The 14455-nt window shown below is 41.5% G+C and overlaps 1 protein-coding gene across 14 annotated transcripts in view; it reads right to left on the bottom strand.

The window, feature by feature from the left end:
- The window catches only part of Ica1 (islet cell autoantigen 1), a 141603-nt gene that overhangs the window by 37899 nt on the left and 89249 nt on the right, over nucleotides 1–14455 (bottom strand). For all 14 annotated transcript variants that reach the window (XM_076566204.1, XM_016005440.3, XM_042272799.2 and 11 more), the window contains exons 7-8: nucleotides 2513–2638; nucleotides 1341–1439 (exon numbers count right to left, since the gene is read on the bottom strand). In XM_076566204.1, the coding sequence (XP_076422319.1) occupies nucleotides 1341–1439; nucleotides 2513–2638 (225 nt within the window). The remainder of the gene's footprint in view (nucleotides 1–1340; nucleotides 1440–2512; nucleotides 2639–14455) is intronic.

Genomic DNA, 14455 nt, shown 5'->3' with positions numbered 1-14455 from the left:
AACAGAACAATCATGATGGTCCAGAAGTGTCCCGTGGAAGGGTAGTCTGCAGTCTGCTCAGCCAGGCTAAGAACTGCAGGTAGCTTGGGTTGTTAATTTAATCTGCCTTGGTCAGGAGGGCTACTTCCTAAGTTGTTGAAAGCATCAGTAAATCACAAAGAAGAAATGCAGCTGTTTCCAGCAGTCACATTGCCAGTGTGACAGGCTGCTTGCTGACTGTGTATGGGACATTGGGCTGGATGATGGACACACAGGATGTATAAGAAATAAAAAGCCTCTCTTGGTAACTGTGTATAGTTGACAGAGTGAAACTGCGTATTTAGGGTGCATTCACCACGAGGCATGTCAGTGAATACCAACAACGGAGCAAGGCAGGGGATGTGAGGAACAACTTCATGGCCAGGTGTCCTTCCTGGAGTCAGCTTGGACACAGCTCAGGGCAAGTGGACACTCTGGTGTCCCACTTGAGACCTTCACTTTCACACAAGGTCTTTGAAGGTCTCTACCTCTGTATTTTTGTAGATTTGTAGGTGACTTATAAACATATAAAATCAAAGATGCATTTTAAGGCAAAAAAAAAAAGAGATGTTTTTTCAACATTTAGCAAGGTGGACCCTTATAAATTGCCTTACAAATTAGAAGTGAGCAATTTCAAGGTTTGCTTTTGCTAGTTCTTGCCTGATAGTTTTCTTTCAAAGATACAACCCAGCAACAAAGTGCCCACTGTTCTCGCCCATCATTCTCAAAATCCTTCTGGAATGAAAATCACTTTCTTATCTTGATGTGCATTCATTTCTAGTAACCATTAGGGCAAGATAATTCCAAATCAGTTTCAATACTGAGAATCAGACACTGTATGCACAAATCCCCTTTGAGGCAAGGATCCTTGAGTTTAATGTTGCTCTTTCAATTAGAAAATATTACTATAGTCTTATGGAAAGTTCCAATTCTATGTTGGAGGTAACTTCAGAATAAAGTGATAAATTTTAGAAATAAGGGAGGAAAAAATATATCTTCTCAGATGAGCATATTCAGATTTAATAATTAAAAAGTAGGGATGTAACTCAGTGGTCAAGCACCTGTCTAGCATGTACAAAGCCTGAATTCCATCCCAGATAATGGGAAAACAAAACTAAACTAAACAAAAAGTAATTAGTTGCTTGTTCTTGAGCAATCTTGTCTTCAACAATGTCAGAAAAGTATGGATTATCATGCTATATGATGAAAGGCACTCTCTGACTGTAGGGCTCTGGGAATATGACACTGCCTTAGCTTTGCCTTGTAATCCAAACAAAATTTCCTTTTCACCGATTTGCTAGAGGTCTCTCTCGCTTTCATACCTTTAACGTTGTGAATTCATACGGTTGGTAACCTTTGAAGCTTTCATGGATGGCTGCCATGGTGTGAGAAGTTTTTTCCCAAAAGTGGAGCAGAGTGGTCTGTAAGGAAAGACGGTAAAGTCATTAATGTCTTGAATGCCCCCTTCTGACCCTGGTCCTCAGAGAAGTGGCCTTATCTGTAACTTTACAGGTGGTCTCCACTTGCTGGCACTCATCTTTGTATCTCTGTTTCTCTGATGGATGGTTCTCTTAGACCTTGGTGTGTCATCCAACTGAGTTTCTATCAATGCTTGGGTTGCTCCTACCACTTGGGACCCTCACCTCTCCATCTTCTGTGTCCCATTCAGTACATTCTCCAAAACCAATGATACAATTGATTTCTCCCTCTCAAAGTCTCATTGGCTTTCTTTTTTGTTTTTCTGAATGGGGGTGGTGGTGGTGGTGGTGGTAGTGGTGAGACAAAGTCACATGGTGTGACCCTGGATGACCTGGAACTTGCTTTCTAGACCAGGGTAGCCTTGAACTCACAGAGATCCACTTACCTCTGCCTCTTGAGTGCTAGGATTAAAGGCATGTACCACCATGGCCCACTCATTGGCATTCTTAACAGTTTTTTTCTGCTTGAAAACCTTTTTTAGAGGTTTGGGAAATACAGTAAAATCTTACAGCTTCCAGTTTACTTCCTAAACTTTGAATTCTTTGAGGTAAAAGAATTGGGATATAGCAATTTTCACATCCCTACAACTCCAAGCATCTTGTGTTTCACACATATTTGGAGTCACCGGCACTGAGGATAGACACAGGGCTACCCTGAAGGATCTTAGTATTAAGAGAGACAAAACCAAGCGTGCTGAATAATCACAACCTGAGACATGTAGGGTATTGTGCTAACAGGGTCCAGAGCAGTTTCTGGAAGAGGCACAGATGAAGAAGAAAGGTATTCCAGGCACAAAGAACCCACAAAACAAGTGCAAGAAAATGGAAAATTCCACTGTGTTTACAGCCCACATTGACTGTATTGTTGCTTAAACTGCAGGACCTTCAAGAGCAGAGAAGAGGATGCATTCAGAATCTGTGATGCCCAGGTCATACTTTGCGTTCAAACACAGAATTCCCCATTATCTAAGCCTCTGGCAATTCTTTGTTCATTAAAACAGATATCACTTTGTTACCTGGTACGTTGCTAGCATGTGAGATAAGAGATTGCATCTGCTTGCTCCAAGAAGATCCACCTTTTGACACACATCCATCTTCAATTTGTCAAAGTTTTTTTTTGCAAGGCGTACTTGTGTCTGTACCTACGAAAGTAAAACCAAGTCTCTGAGACACTCAAAACTCTATGAAGTTAAAATTTGCAGGTGAGGAAAGACCAGAGAAAGGTGTCTCTGTCTTACATAAGAAAACATCATTAAAAGTTCCAGGCAGATGAGCAGATCTGACAACCATCCTTTAACTTCCAAAATACCTAGATAAGAGTTGTGATGATCATAATTTTGTAACAGACTTACTATACAAATTATATGTTTTGCAGAATGAGATTAATAACGCTGTCTCCTTGGGGCAATTACAAGCTAGTCATAGTGAGGAGACGTTTGGAGATGCAGATGCTAAAAACTCTTGGCTGCAGAGTGTTTCCAGTCTCTGGAAGCTGAGTTACCACACAGTCCTCAATGGCCTTTTCCTTGTGTTACATTTTCTTGTGTAACACTTACTAAAATGCAGAAACTATCATTGATACAACCCTATGTACTGATTTCTATACTTTCTTGGGGTTTCATTTTTTTCTACTAACATCATTTTACTGTTTCAGAAGCCAACTGAGGCATTATCTCTAAGAATTTTGCCACTGCCTAAAACATATTTGCCACAGCCTAAAACATTCCTACCAATAAATTTTCAATTTTTATTATTGACTGATGAACACCAGCAAACCTCCAACCACCCATGAATCACACTGTAATGCAGGGAAGGAGTAATGGCCAGGAGAGTTTTGCACATGTTAACTCTATATATTATGTTACAAGAAAAGTAGAGTTTGCAAATTTAGAGGGCTAGAGATAGTTGAGTAGGTAAAGTGCTTAAGTAGAGTTTATGAAACCCAGAGTTCCAGCTCCATTCCCAGCACTGCATAAACTGGGTGCAGTAGCTCATTCCTGTAGAGTTCCAATCCCAGCACTGCATAAACTGGGTGCAGTAGCTCACTCTTATAGAGTTCCAATCCCAGCACTGCATAAACTGGGTGCAGCAGCCCACTCCTGTAGCTCCAGCAATCTAGAGATGAAGGCAAAAGGGTCAGAAGTTTCAGATCATCTTTGGCTACATAGCAAGTTTGAGGCCAGCCTGGGCTACATGAGACCCTGTCTAAATCATGTATTTCTTTAAAAACCATGAAGTCAAAATCTCCCCTTCCTCTAATCCAAAGTGCCACCATATTATATTATGGATGAAGAAAGCCAGTCACATAAAAAAAGAACATTTTATTGAGTTACTTTTTTTTATGTATATAATCTATATATATTTAAATGCGTTCAGCTTGATAAATTCAAATATTAAATTATTTTACAAAACTCTTGAGGCATAGAACCTGGGCAGATGAGTTTTAGAAGTAATGCTGACTTATTATTTATAGTGTTTTCATCCTAACACACCAGACAGCACAGACAATGTCTCTTTTGTCCACCACTGGATCAGCGAGCAGCCTAGTGCAAGGCCAGGACTGAATACACACTTGCTGACTGAAGGAAGAACTTTCCCAAGCCATTTCTAAATGTCCATAATTAAAACAGCTTTAGAAATAGTAAGTGGGGGTGGGGCTGGCCAGATTGCTCAGTGGATAAGGACACATGCTACCAAGCCTGATGACCTGAGTTCAATTCCTGGACTCCATAGAAGAAGGAAACCAACTCTCACAGGTTGTCCCTTCAACCTTCACATGAGGGCTGTGGCATAAGTGTGCACGTTTCACTAAGAAAAAGTAGTGATTTTATTTTTCACGAAACTAAATAAATACATTATTTGATATAAATACGATTATTTCACTATCAATAATAACATAGTCACAGCTTACAACATTATAAGGAATTATACAATAATAGGAATGGTAGGTATAAATATAACAATTAATTTAATTTATTCACTCTGTGCTAATAGTCTATTTTAGCTGTTATAATGACCTTCCCTTGCTGAGGACGACAGAAGCCTTTTCCAAGGCAAGGGCTCACTTAGGACAGGGCTGACTCTCTGATTTAGTAACCACACTACTATACTCCTTCAAGCACTTTATCCTACTGCCTGGAAAATCAAGAAGCTCAAAACTGGATCTTACCTAGAAATACAAGTTCCCCTTTAGGACTGTAGGCAATTGGAAAACAACAAGGCTAAACATTTAACACCACATCGACAGAATTAATACTCACAAGAATCCTGGCTGCATGGATAGCTGCACACAGAATTTTCTAAGAATTCCTCTCAATTCTCTATCTGTCGTGCTGGTGAGACCAGTGGGCAGCAGCTACTATGCCCTCTCAACTGTCTCACTCTGAGCACAAGCACGCTGGAAATTGATTATTCTTTACCGCAAAGTGGAGACTCGAATATCTCCTCCTGGGAGCCCTGACTGTAAGAAGAGTTTAAGGTGAGTGACCTATCATTGATGTTCTGCTTTCCCCTGAGAGGAGCAAAGGATGGAAAGAAGGACAGGGGCTTCTGGGGGTCAGGGAAGAAGACGAAGTCTAGACTGACAGAATTTTAGCAGCTGAGATTTTTGCTGTAGAGCACCAAAGGTCAGTATTATTTGGCCAGAAGGACCTCTTCAACTGGGATTCTGAAAGACATCTGTCCTCAGCCTTAAACTTGTAAGGGGAAAGAACATGTTTGGGGCATGTTGTTCATTCAATACATGTTTACAGAGCACATATGAGTCAGGTTAACTATGCATGGCAGGGATTATCTGTAAAGTAATAACACATATAATGTATAGTCACTAAATGTTTATGAATGAATGCACATTGTTATGAGCATCCTAATATATAGTCACTAGATATTTGAACGCACATTCTCATGAGCATCCTAAGCTTCTAAGGAGGAGAGAAAAGTTAACAATTATAACACAATGAAAGAAGTGTAAGGATAGAACTGTAATCAGGCCTTTTCTTCAGAACCGTCAGCTCCCCAACAATGACAAGGAGACATTAATTATGAAAGCTCAGCCAATAGCTTAGGCTTATTTCTAACTAGCTATTATAACTTAAATTAGCCCATTTCTATTAATTTACATTCTGCCTTGTGGATTTATCACCTTTACTCTGTATTGCTCATTCTGCTTTCCTGCTTCTTCTGTGTCTGGATGGCGACTCTGCCTTCTTCTTCCCAGTGTTCTCTCTGCCACCTAAACCCTGCCTAGCTATTGGCCATTTAGCTTCTTATTAAACCAATTCGAGTGATACTTCTTTACAGTGTACAACAAGATTTATTCCACAACATAGAACTGAGAACAGAGAGAACACAGACCAGGGAACAAGGAACGCTGCTGGCGTCAGGGTCATTGTAAAGCATCGGCAGTATCACTGCTGGGCAGAGGCATCACTGTAGGGCGATGGCATTAAAGTGTCCTTCCTGTATCTTCTTACACTTGGCGCTGTGACTTTGTAGTCTCCTTTAACTCTGAAATCAGGCTTGGCCATGTGACTTGGTGTTGGACAATGAGAGGCTGACAGATATAAGGAGACTGGAAACTTGAAAAAGGAAATGCCAGCATGTTTCCACTTTCCCTCTGCCTTCTCTGGGATGGCCATGAGAACACACTCAGATTGGCCAGCTGGAGGGGTGTGAGCCACATGGCATGAGGAGACTGGAGGAGGGGACTCAGCCATTATTAACAGTCTTTCCCTGCCCTGTAGCTGACTACCAACCAGCATGTGAGTAACCCCCCTACCGGAAACACCCTGTTAACCATAGACTTACAAGCAATAAAGAGATGTTTATTGTTGTAAGCACTTGAATGCTATGGTGGTTTTATTTCACAGCATGATTATAACCACAGATTATTGATGCAAACAGTCAGGAAACAGGCAAGGAGGGCTTCTTAGAAGAACGAATACTAGAGGTGGTTCTCGGAGTAAATCCAAGGTCTGTAGAAGACTGCCTTACTTACATGGAAGCTCTAAGTTTTCTAATAAGATGCAAATTAAACGTTTTTCTTGGGTACAAATTTTGATTTTTTTTTTCCTTTATACGATCAGTTACTCATAGGTGCTCACATTCTACAAGATAGCTTGTGTCCTTTGCTTATAACATACAACTTATGAAATCATACAGTTTGAGATGTGCCTCAGATAATTTTGTTTGGATTTTGAGGGGTAATTTTAGAAATGGATTTCAATCTTGACCCGGTGAGTTCTGAGAGGCCATATGCTTTGTGTGTCAACAATGATTATTAAAACACTTAACGCACTGCTGAGCTCCCAAATGCTATGTCCTTTCCATGCCAAACAAGGAGGATGTGATACTGCTGGGCATTTGGAATCCAGAACAATTTGTTTAATAGTTTGTGTCCCATGTCTGCTCTCTAAAACACACTTTTAGCCTAGGCGAGGAAAAAACTCCAAGGACCCAGCAAAGCGCAGACCACCACTGTGAGAGCAATTTCACATGCCTTCAGATGCACTTGAGTGAGAATGTTTTCATTATCATTCCTCTCCATCCCATATAAATTCAATTCAATTACATAAACATCTTAAGGAGCCCCTGTGGTTTTCAAGGCTCTTTAAAATTTTTTTCACTCAAATAAATGCACCCTTTGTTTATTTCTTCATTTCATTTCTGTTACCCCACCTTTCTCCTCTTATTTCTCAGACTTTCGGAAGTGATTATGCATATTAGACCCTCTTTAGTCTGGGTCTTGTCTTCCCCAGGCCACAGAAATTCAATTTACCTGAGAAAGCAGCCAGGTCTCCACTGCCAAAGCTACAAGGCATATCTCTGTACTCATTCCTCCTTACGTGAAATTCTACCTTTTAGCCCCCAACTTGAACTACCGAGGGTAAAGGCAAAGTCATCCATTCTCAGTTCATTCTGGTTTTGCTACCAGTGGGGGAAGAGCTTCATGTTACCCCACAACCAAGTAACCAGAGCATACTTTTGTTGTTTTCTAAGGGTTTTATTTCCTTTAAGAACATAAGAAAACAATCCCACTCTTAGACCTTCTTTCAGGACATAACTGATACACACACACACACACACACACACACACACACACACACACACACGTGCACACACATACTCACACACATACAAACACATTCACACATCTGTGCACACACACAAACACACACTCATGCACACACATACTCACACAAACACATACATACCTGTGCACACACACATAAACACACACACCCATACACACACACACACACACACACACACACACACACACACTAAAGGACACACATCCTAAAAGGACTGAGCATGGCTACCACTGTGAAAAGTAGTCCCGCTGTGAGGTGAGGCAGGGAGGAATATGAAAAGGTCCTAAGAGAGAGGTAACAGGGCAGGCCATAGACTGGTCATGGACGAGCATAACTGGGCTGCTGAGAACATGTATCAAGGTGGTATAAGATGGAGCAGGAGGAGGTCAGGTCAAATCATGCAAACTTACTTGGGTGCTTAGAATTGTTGTTTTTGACCTAGACATGGCAGAACAATCTTGGAGGCTTTTCAGCAAGGGAGAGCCAGGAATCTGTTCTCGGTTTGGCAAGATCACTTGGTGCAGTGTGTGGACAGGCGGGAGGAGAGAGGTGGAGGTGGAGAAGGATCGATCGAAATTCAAGGGGAATGATGACAGAGCTTTCGACAGAGGTGGTGATGCTGGGGACAGAAAACAATGTGCTGACCCAAGAGAGACTCAGGGGACAAAAGAGGCCTGGAGGAGAGAGAACATGAGAGAAAAACCACACCCTTCCAGTCCTGTTCTGTGCCGACAGCTCTCTTCTATATATGCCCTTCGGTCCAAGCACCTCTGATACCCGAGAGTCTTCATTTCAACGTATGCGTTACCTCCACAGCTTCATACAGTGGCCTCTCAGGGCGTCCTTGAAGGGACTCTGACCCTGCCACACGATGCCTGGCCTTAGCAACTCTACACAGTGCCTGCAAGCTTTCATCTATTATGCTTTTAAAACCAGTGCCATATGGATAAGGATTCCAAGTTCTGTAGTCACCATGGGTTATACTCATTTCCCCAGATATATCAGCTTGGGTGTGCCGACTCTAGGGAACCTCTCTCTCTCCTGGGCAGCTGCTTTAAAGACCAGGAAACCCCTCCCCAATACTCGCCCCATTCTCAGCTCAGGCTTTCTCTTTTTGCACAAATTTCTGTGCAAGTTGGGTCCTGAGGTGGGAGGGGGGTCTTGTCCAATGTAGAATGCCGGGTTTCTCGTTGGTAGTGCTAATCCCTTCAACGGTTACAGCAGCCTTGATGGCAGCCTTCCTCTTCCTGAGAAACTTGGATTTGTTTCAGATTTGTTTCAAACGTGAAAATGTCTGACCATGCATCTTTCCTCCTCCTTCTCCAAACAAATTAATCCATTGTCTTTCAATTCAGCTTCACTCAACTTCTCAGACATAGGCAGGATGAACAAAGCAAACATTTTGCCCAAAATATCACACAGATGGCCCCAATTCTAACTCCTGGTGGAATCCTTGTTCCTCTCCAAACCCTCAGGAGGCAGGCCTTGACGGTCAGCAGTTCTCTCAGCATCCCTGTCTTCCAGGCTCCTTCCAGAATGGCCCAGTGAGCTCTGTTTACAGAATTCAGTGACTTTTCTAGCCCAAAGGTGCAAACCCTTTTACATTCCAGCCACAGAAAACGTTTCCAGATCTAAGAATCACATGGCCAGATTAAACACAGCAGCCGGCCCACATCTCAGCTGCAATTTGTGTCTTAGTTTCTTTTCCTGTTGCTGTTATCAAATACTGACAAAAGCCATTAAGGAAGAAAAAGTTTATTTCAGTTCATGGTTCAAGACACAGTCCCTGGCAGAGAAGCCAAGGCAATGGGTGCTTGAAGCAGCTAGTCATATCACAGCCACCATCAGGAAACAGAGAAGGATGAATAGGTGCTGGCGCCCAGCTTGCTTCCTTCATTTTATAGAGTTGAGAATCCCCTGCTCAAGGAATGGTTCAATCCCCAGCTGAAGATGGGTCTTCCCATACAATCAATGTAACCAAGATAACCCCCCAACAGGCTCGCCTGGTGGACCAACTCCCTGAGTTTCTAGATTCTCTCCACTGACAATCAGCACTAAGCATCATCGCATTTTAAACCATGTGAAACCCACCATAACGCACCATGGTGGTCTCAGCTGGAGGAACCAGATCCCTTTCTTAGGATTTTGAACTTGAAATAAGGAAAATTAGTCTCAGTTTGTCACTAATGGCAAAAGCTCTAGAGGCAGGAAGTCCTGATATGAGTTTGTGATGATGTGCGGAGAATTGGTCTGCAGAGAAAAACAGAAAGGGAAAAGGGAAGCAGAGGAGAGACAGCTCAGCAGGAGAGTGCTCTGCAGCCCCGAGGACCTGCCTGAGTCTGAATCACTCAAGTGCATCACTACATATACTACATACACACAGCACACCAGGTGTGTGCTTGCACACCCACACCCACCTCACCACAGATACACATGCATACACATACACACCACATCACAGATACACACATATGCACACCCACCCACCCACACATCACAGATACACACATATGCACACCCACCCACCCACACATCACAGATACACACATATGCACACCCACCCACCCACACACCACAGATACACATACACATCCAATATACACCCATCACAACACACATACACACACATACCACACACAGATACATACACATACACACATATGCCTCACCACACCACAGACACAGATACACACACACACACACACACACACACACACACACACACACACACACACACACACAAAATTTTTAAAGACCAGAAGGAGACAGGGAGGCAGGGAGGCTCCCTCCTTTGCCTCAGTGAATTAAAAATGGCTCCCTGTTACCTAGATCTAGCCGGCAAAACCCTGGGCTGTTCATAGTTGCTTTTTGGAAATTCTTATGAGAGACTCCAGCAAGTTTCATGATAAAGATCCCTTTCTATTTTTGATTATTACAATCTTTCTGCATTTTTTTGCAATGAGAGAGGTAGTCATAGTTATTGCAACTTTAATTTGCATTTCTCTGATGACTAATGACGCTGAACTTTTCATTTTTAACTTATCTTATATAATTTTAGTAACATGTCTATTCAGAGCTTTTGCCTAGTTTTAAAAATTGGGCTTGTCCTCTGATTACCGAGTAACAAGAGTCCTCCATGTGTTCTGAATACGACTCATTATCAGATATAACTCTGGAAATACTTTCTTCAAGTCTGAAACTGCCTTTCATTTCTTTTTTTTTTTTTTTTTTTTGGTTTTTTCAAGACAGGGTTTCTCTGTGTAGCTTTGTGCCTTTCCTGGAGCTCACTTGGTAGCCCAGGCTGGCCTCGAACTCACAGAGATCTGCCTGGCTCTGCCTCCCGAGTGCTGGGATTAAAGGCGTGCGCCACCACGCCCGGCCGGTGTCTTTTGAAAAGAAAAGGTTTCACTTTTGATGAAGTCCAGTTTACCAACTTTGCTTTGCTTATTTGTGTTCTTTGAGCCTTAACAAACCTTTCCCTAGCTCAAGACAACAGAGATTTCCCCCCTACCCTTTGTCTTCCAATGTTTCTTTTAAAAACTATATCTTTATAGCTATTTCAAGTTTGTTTTGTTTTATTTTTCTCAAGATAGGGTTTCTTTATGTAGCTCTGGCTGTCCTGGAACTAGCTCTGTAGACCACGCTGCCCTTGAACTCACAGAGATCCTCCTGTCTCTGCCTCCTGCATGCTGGAATTAAAGATGTGCGTCATCATTGCCTGGCTTTAAGTTCATTTTTGTGTATGGTATGAGATGGGGTGCAGGTCCATTTTGTATGTGGACAGATAACTGTTACAGCATCATTTGTTTTTGTTTTTGTTGCTTTTTTTTAAAGATCCAATCACCCATTGCACTACTCTGGTATCCACAGCAAAATCATAAGGCTATGTGCACGTGGGTTCAGTTCTGAGTTTGCTATTCCCTGTCTTTTATTTATGTGTGGACATTCTTAGACATACCATGGAGGTTACTATCAATTCTAGGAAGTCTTACAGTCTGAGTCCTAGGATTTTGATCCCAGTCCTGTGTGTGCTGGAGAGTAAATCTATGGCTTCACATGCTAGCCATATGCTCTATTGCTGAGTTACATGCCCAGACCTGATTTTATTCTTTTCATCATTATTTTGGCTATTTCTGAGCCTTCTACCAAAACCTTGTGAATTTCTACAATAAACCTTTTGAGGTTTGTGAGACAGCTCAGCTTTGTGACGTCAGGTCAATCCCTGGAACTCATATAAAGGTGGAAGGAGAGAATGGATTCTTTGAGGTTGTCCTTTGTCCCTACATGAGCCATGGCATGCAGGCCTACACAAACACCATGCTCATACACAAAGTAATTTCCTAAAACACCGTTCAGGCCAGAATATGCCTGTAATCCCAGCATTCAGAGGGGAGGCAGAGGCAGATGAATCTCTAAGTTTGAGGGCAGCCTGGTCTCCACAATGAGCCACAGGCCAGTCAGGGATACATGGTGAGGCCTGTTGTGGGATATTTTTATACTGTGTGAAGATGTATTGCTATAATAAAGAGCTACATGGCCAATAGCTAGGCTGGAGAAGACAGGCAGGATTTCTGGGGAGAGAGAAGAAGAGAAGAAGGAATCTGGGAGTGGATTATGACAAGGAGACACCAGGGACTCACTGAAGAGTCAGACATGTGGTACAGAGTAGAGGTAACCAAGCCATGTAGAAAAACATAGATTAATAAAAGCATGCTAATTTAAGTTATAAGAGCTAGTGGGAAAAGCCTAAGCTAATGGCCAAGCTTTCATAATTAATAAGTCTCTGAGTGGGCTGGGATCCCCATGAGAAAGTATTGCTACAGAGGCCAGGAGAGGGCATTGGATTCCACAGAACTGGAGTTACAGGTGGTTGTGAGCCATTATATGGGTGCTGGGCACTGAACCAATGTCCTCTTGAACAGCAAGTCCTCTTAACCACAGCCATCTTTCAAGGCCTTTAATTCTCTTTGTTGATATAATTTCTAGAAACTTCCATGGACACTTATTACTAGAAATATAATTAATTTTTGTGGTGTTACATTATTTCTTGTGATATTGTTAAATTCAACTATTAGTTTTAAATGTTTATTAATATTCCTTAGATTCTATAAATATCTCCATAGCAACCCCCATCTGTACAATGTTGCTTGAAAATGAAGACAGATAAACTTCTCTCTTACAAAATTATGTCTATTATTGATTTTTTTTGCCTTTACCTATTGATGTGATAACATTGAGTGGAAGTTGTTATGAGAAAACATGTCTCAGTCATGGTTTTATGGAGGAAGCAGTCTTTTGTAGCCAAGCATGTTCACTGTAGAGTTTTCATATGTCCTCATTATCATACTGAGTATATGTTTCTCTGCCCTTTGTGATGACTTTTGTCAGGAATGGATCTGGATTGTAGCAGGTGATTTTCCTGTCTGTGTTGATTTGTTGCTTTTGGTCTCCTCACAGAGCAGATTAAATTGACTGACTTTAAACTGACCTCCACTCAGTAGTAACTGCACTCAGTCAAGCTACATTACTCTTTTATCTACTGTTGGAATTTACTAATTAATATTTTTTACAGCTTAATCCACATGTCATATAGGTCACTGTTTAAAATGTAAACTTGGGCGACTTTCACTATATTCCCAGACTTCCATAAGCATCACTCAGTCAACTATAGAACACTCCATTAAGTTGCCCCCAGAAATTCCATGCCTGTTCCTTTTTCTTTGCTTTTTAAAAGGCAGGATTTCCTATGTAGCTCAGGCTGCCCACAAACTTCCAATCACCTTGCCTCAGCCTTTTGAATGCAATTTTTCTAATATTCTAATAATAAATTTATCATCCATATTAATGAGACATATTTCTATGTATTTTTATTCAAATGGTATTTTCAGTTTTTTTTTTTTAAACTGGAGGCAGGGGAATCAGAAATTGTAGGCCAGCCTGTGGTATGTTAGTAAACAGACACTCTGTTGTTTTTGCTTGTGTACTTCAAGGAATTGGTTCATTCCATGTGAATTATCGGCCCCGTGGGCCTGAAGCTGTGCGTGCTGAATTCCTCTATGCATCTGGAGGATCTTGCTGTCTCCAGACTGACAGCCCATGACTTCTCTCTTCTGTTCCTAACCCATCTGAGCAGGGTATCCATTTGACTGATTTTTATTCAGAGGGCCAGCTTTGGGTTTTCTATATTGTTTTGATATATAATTTCATTTGTCTGTGTTCTTAATCATTTCTTCCCTTCTACTAGATTCAGTTTATTTTTTTATTTTTAATTTTTGAGAAGGAATTTTAGGTTACAGCTCAAGAGAATGCTTGTTTTCTAAAGTTAACAATAATGGTACAAGCTCCCCTCAAAGCATTCTTTTATTTGTATCCCACCCAGCTTGATACATTGTGATTTCCCTTTTTCTCAAAATACATTCTCATTTTCCCTGTGATGTGTTCTTTGGACTCATGGGCCATGTGGATAGATATTATTTCGTCTCTAATTATTTGGGAGATGACACAGTTAAATGCTTGCAACTGATTTACAGCTGTTATCATTTCAGATAACATTCTTTGTGACTTCAATTTTTAGGACGTTATTTGGGAGCTAGGTGTGAGCTCAGTGGTAGAATACTTGTCTAGCCTACATGACTTAAAGTGGTTCTAATAGAGACAGCATAGAGCTAAACCTTGCTTTTACAAAATCTAGTCTCCTCCCCAGGACATGACAGGGAAAATGCACCCACAAGCTCTCAACAATATGGCTACTTGAACAAGACTTGCATAATGACATCACCAGTTGATAAGCCAATGTGGATGGGGGACATTCCACAGGGCTGTACCCCTAGATGAAGAGCTACAAGTGATCAATGTCTGGAGAGAGAA

This window comes from Peromyscus maniculatus, chromosome 3 (genome assembly GCF_049852395.1).
Source record: "Peromyscus maniculatus bairdii isolate BWxNUB_F1_BW_parent chromosome 3, HU_Pman_BW_mat_3.1, whole genome shotgun sequence".
Classification (NCBI taxonomy): Eukaryota; Metazoa; Chordata; class Mammalia; order Rodentia; family Cricetidae; genus Peromyscus; species Peromyscus maniculatus.
Note: the sequence above shows the minus strand (reverse complement) of the source record. Positions and strands in the feature narration are given on the sequence as shown.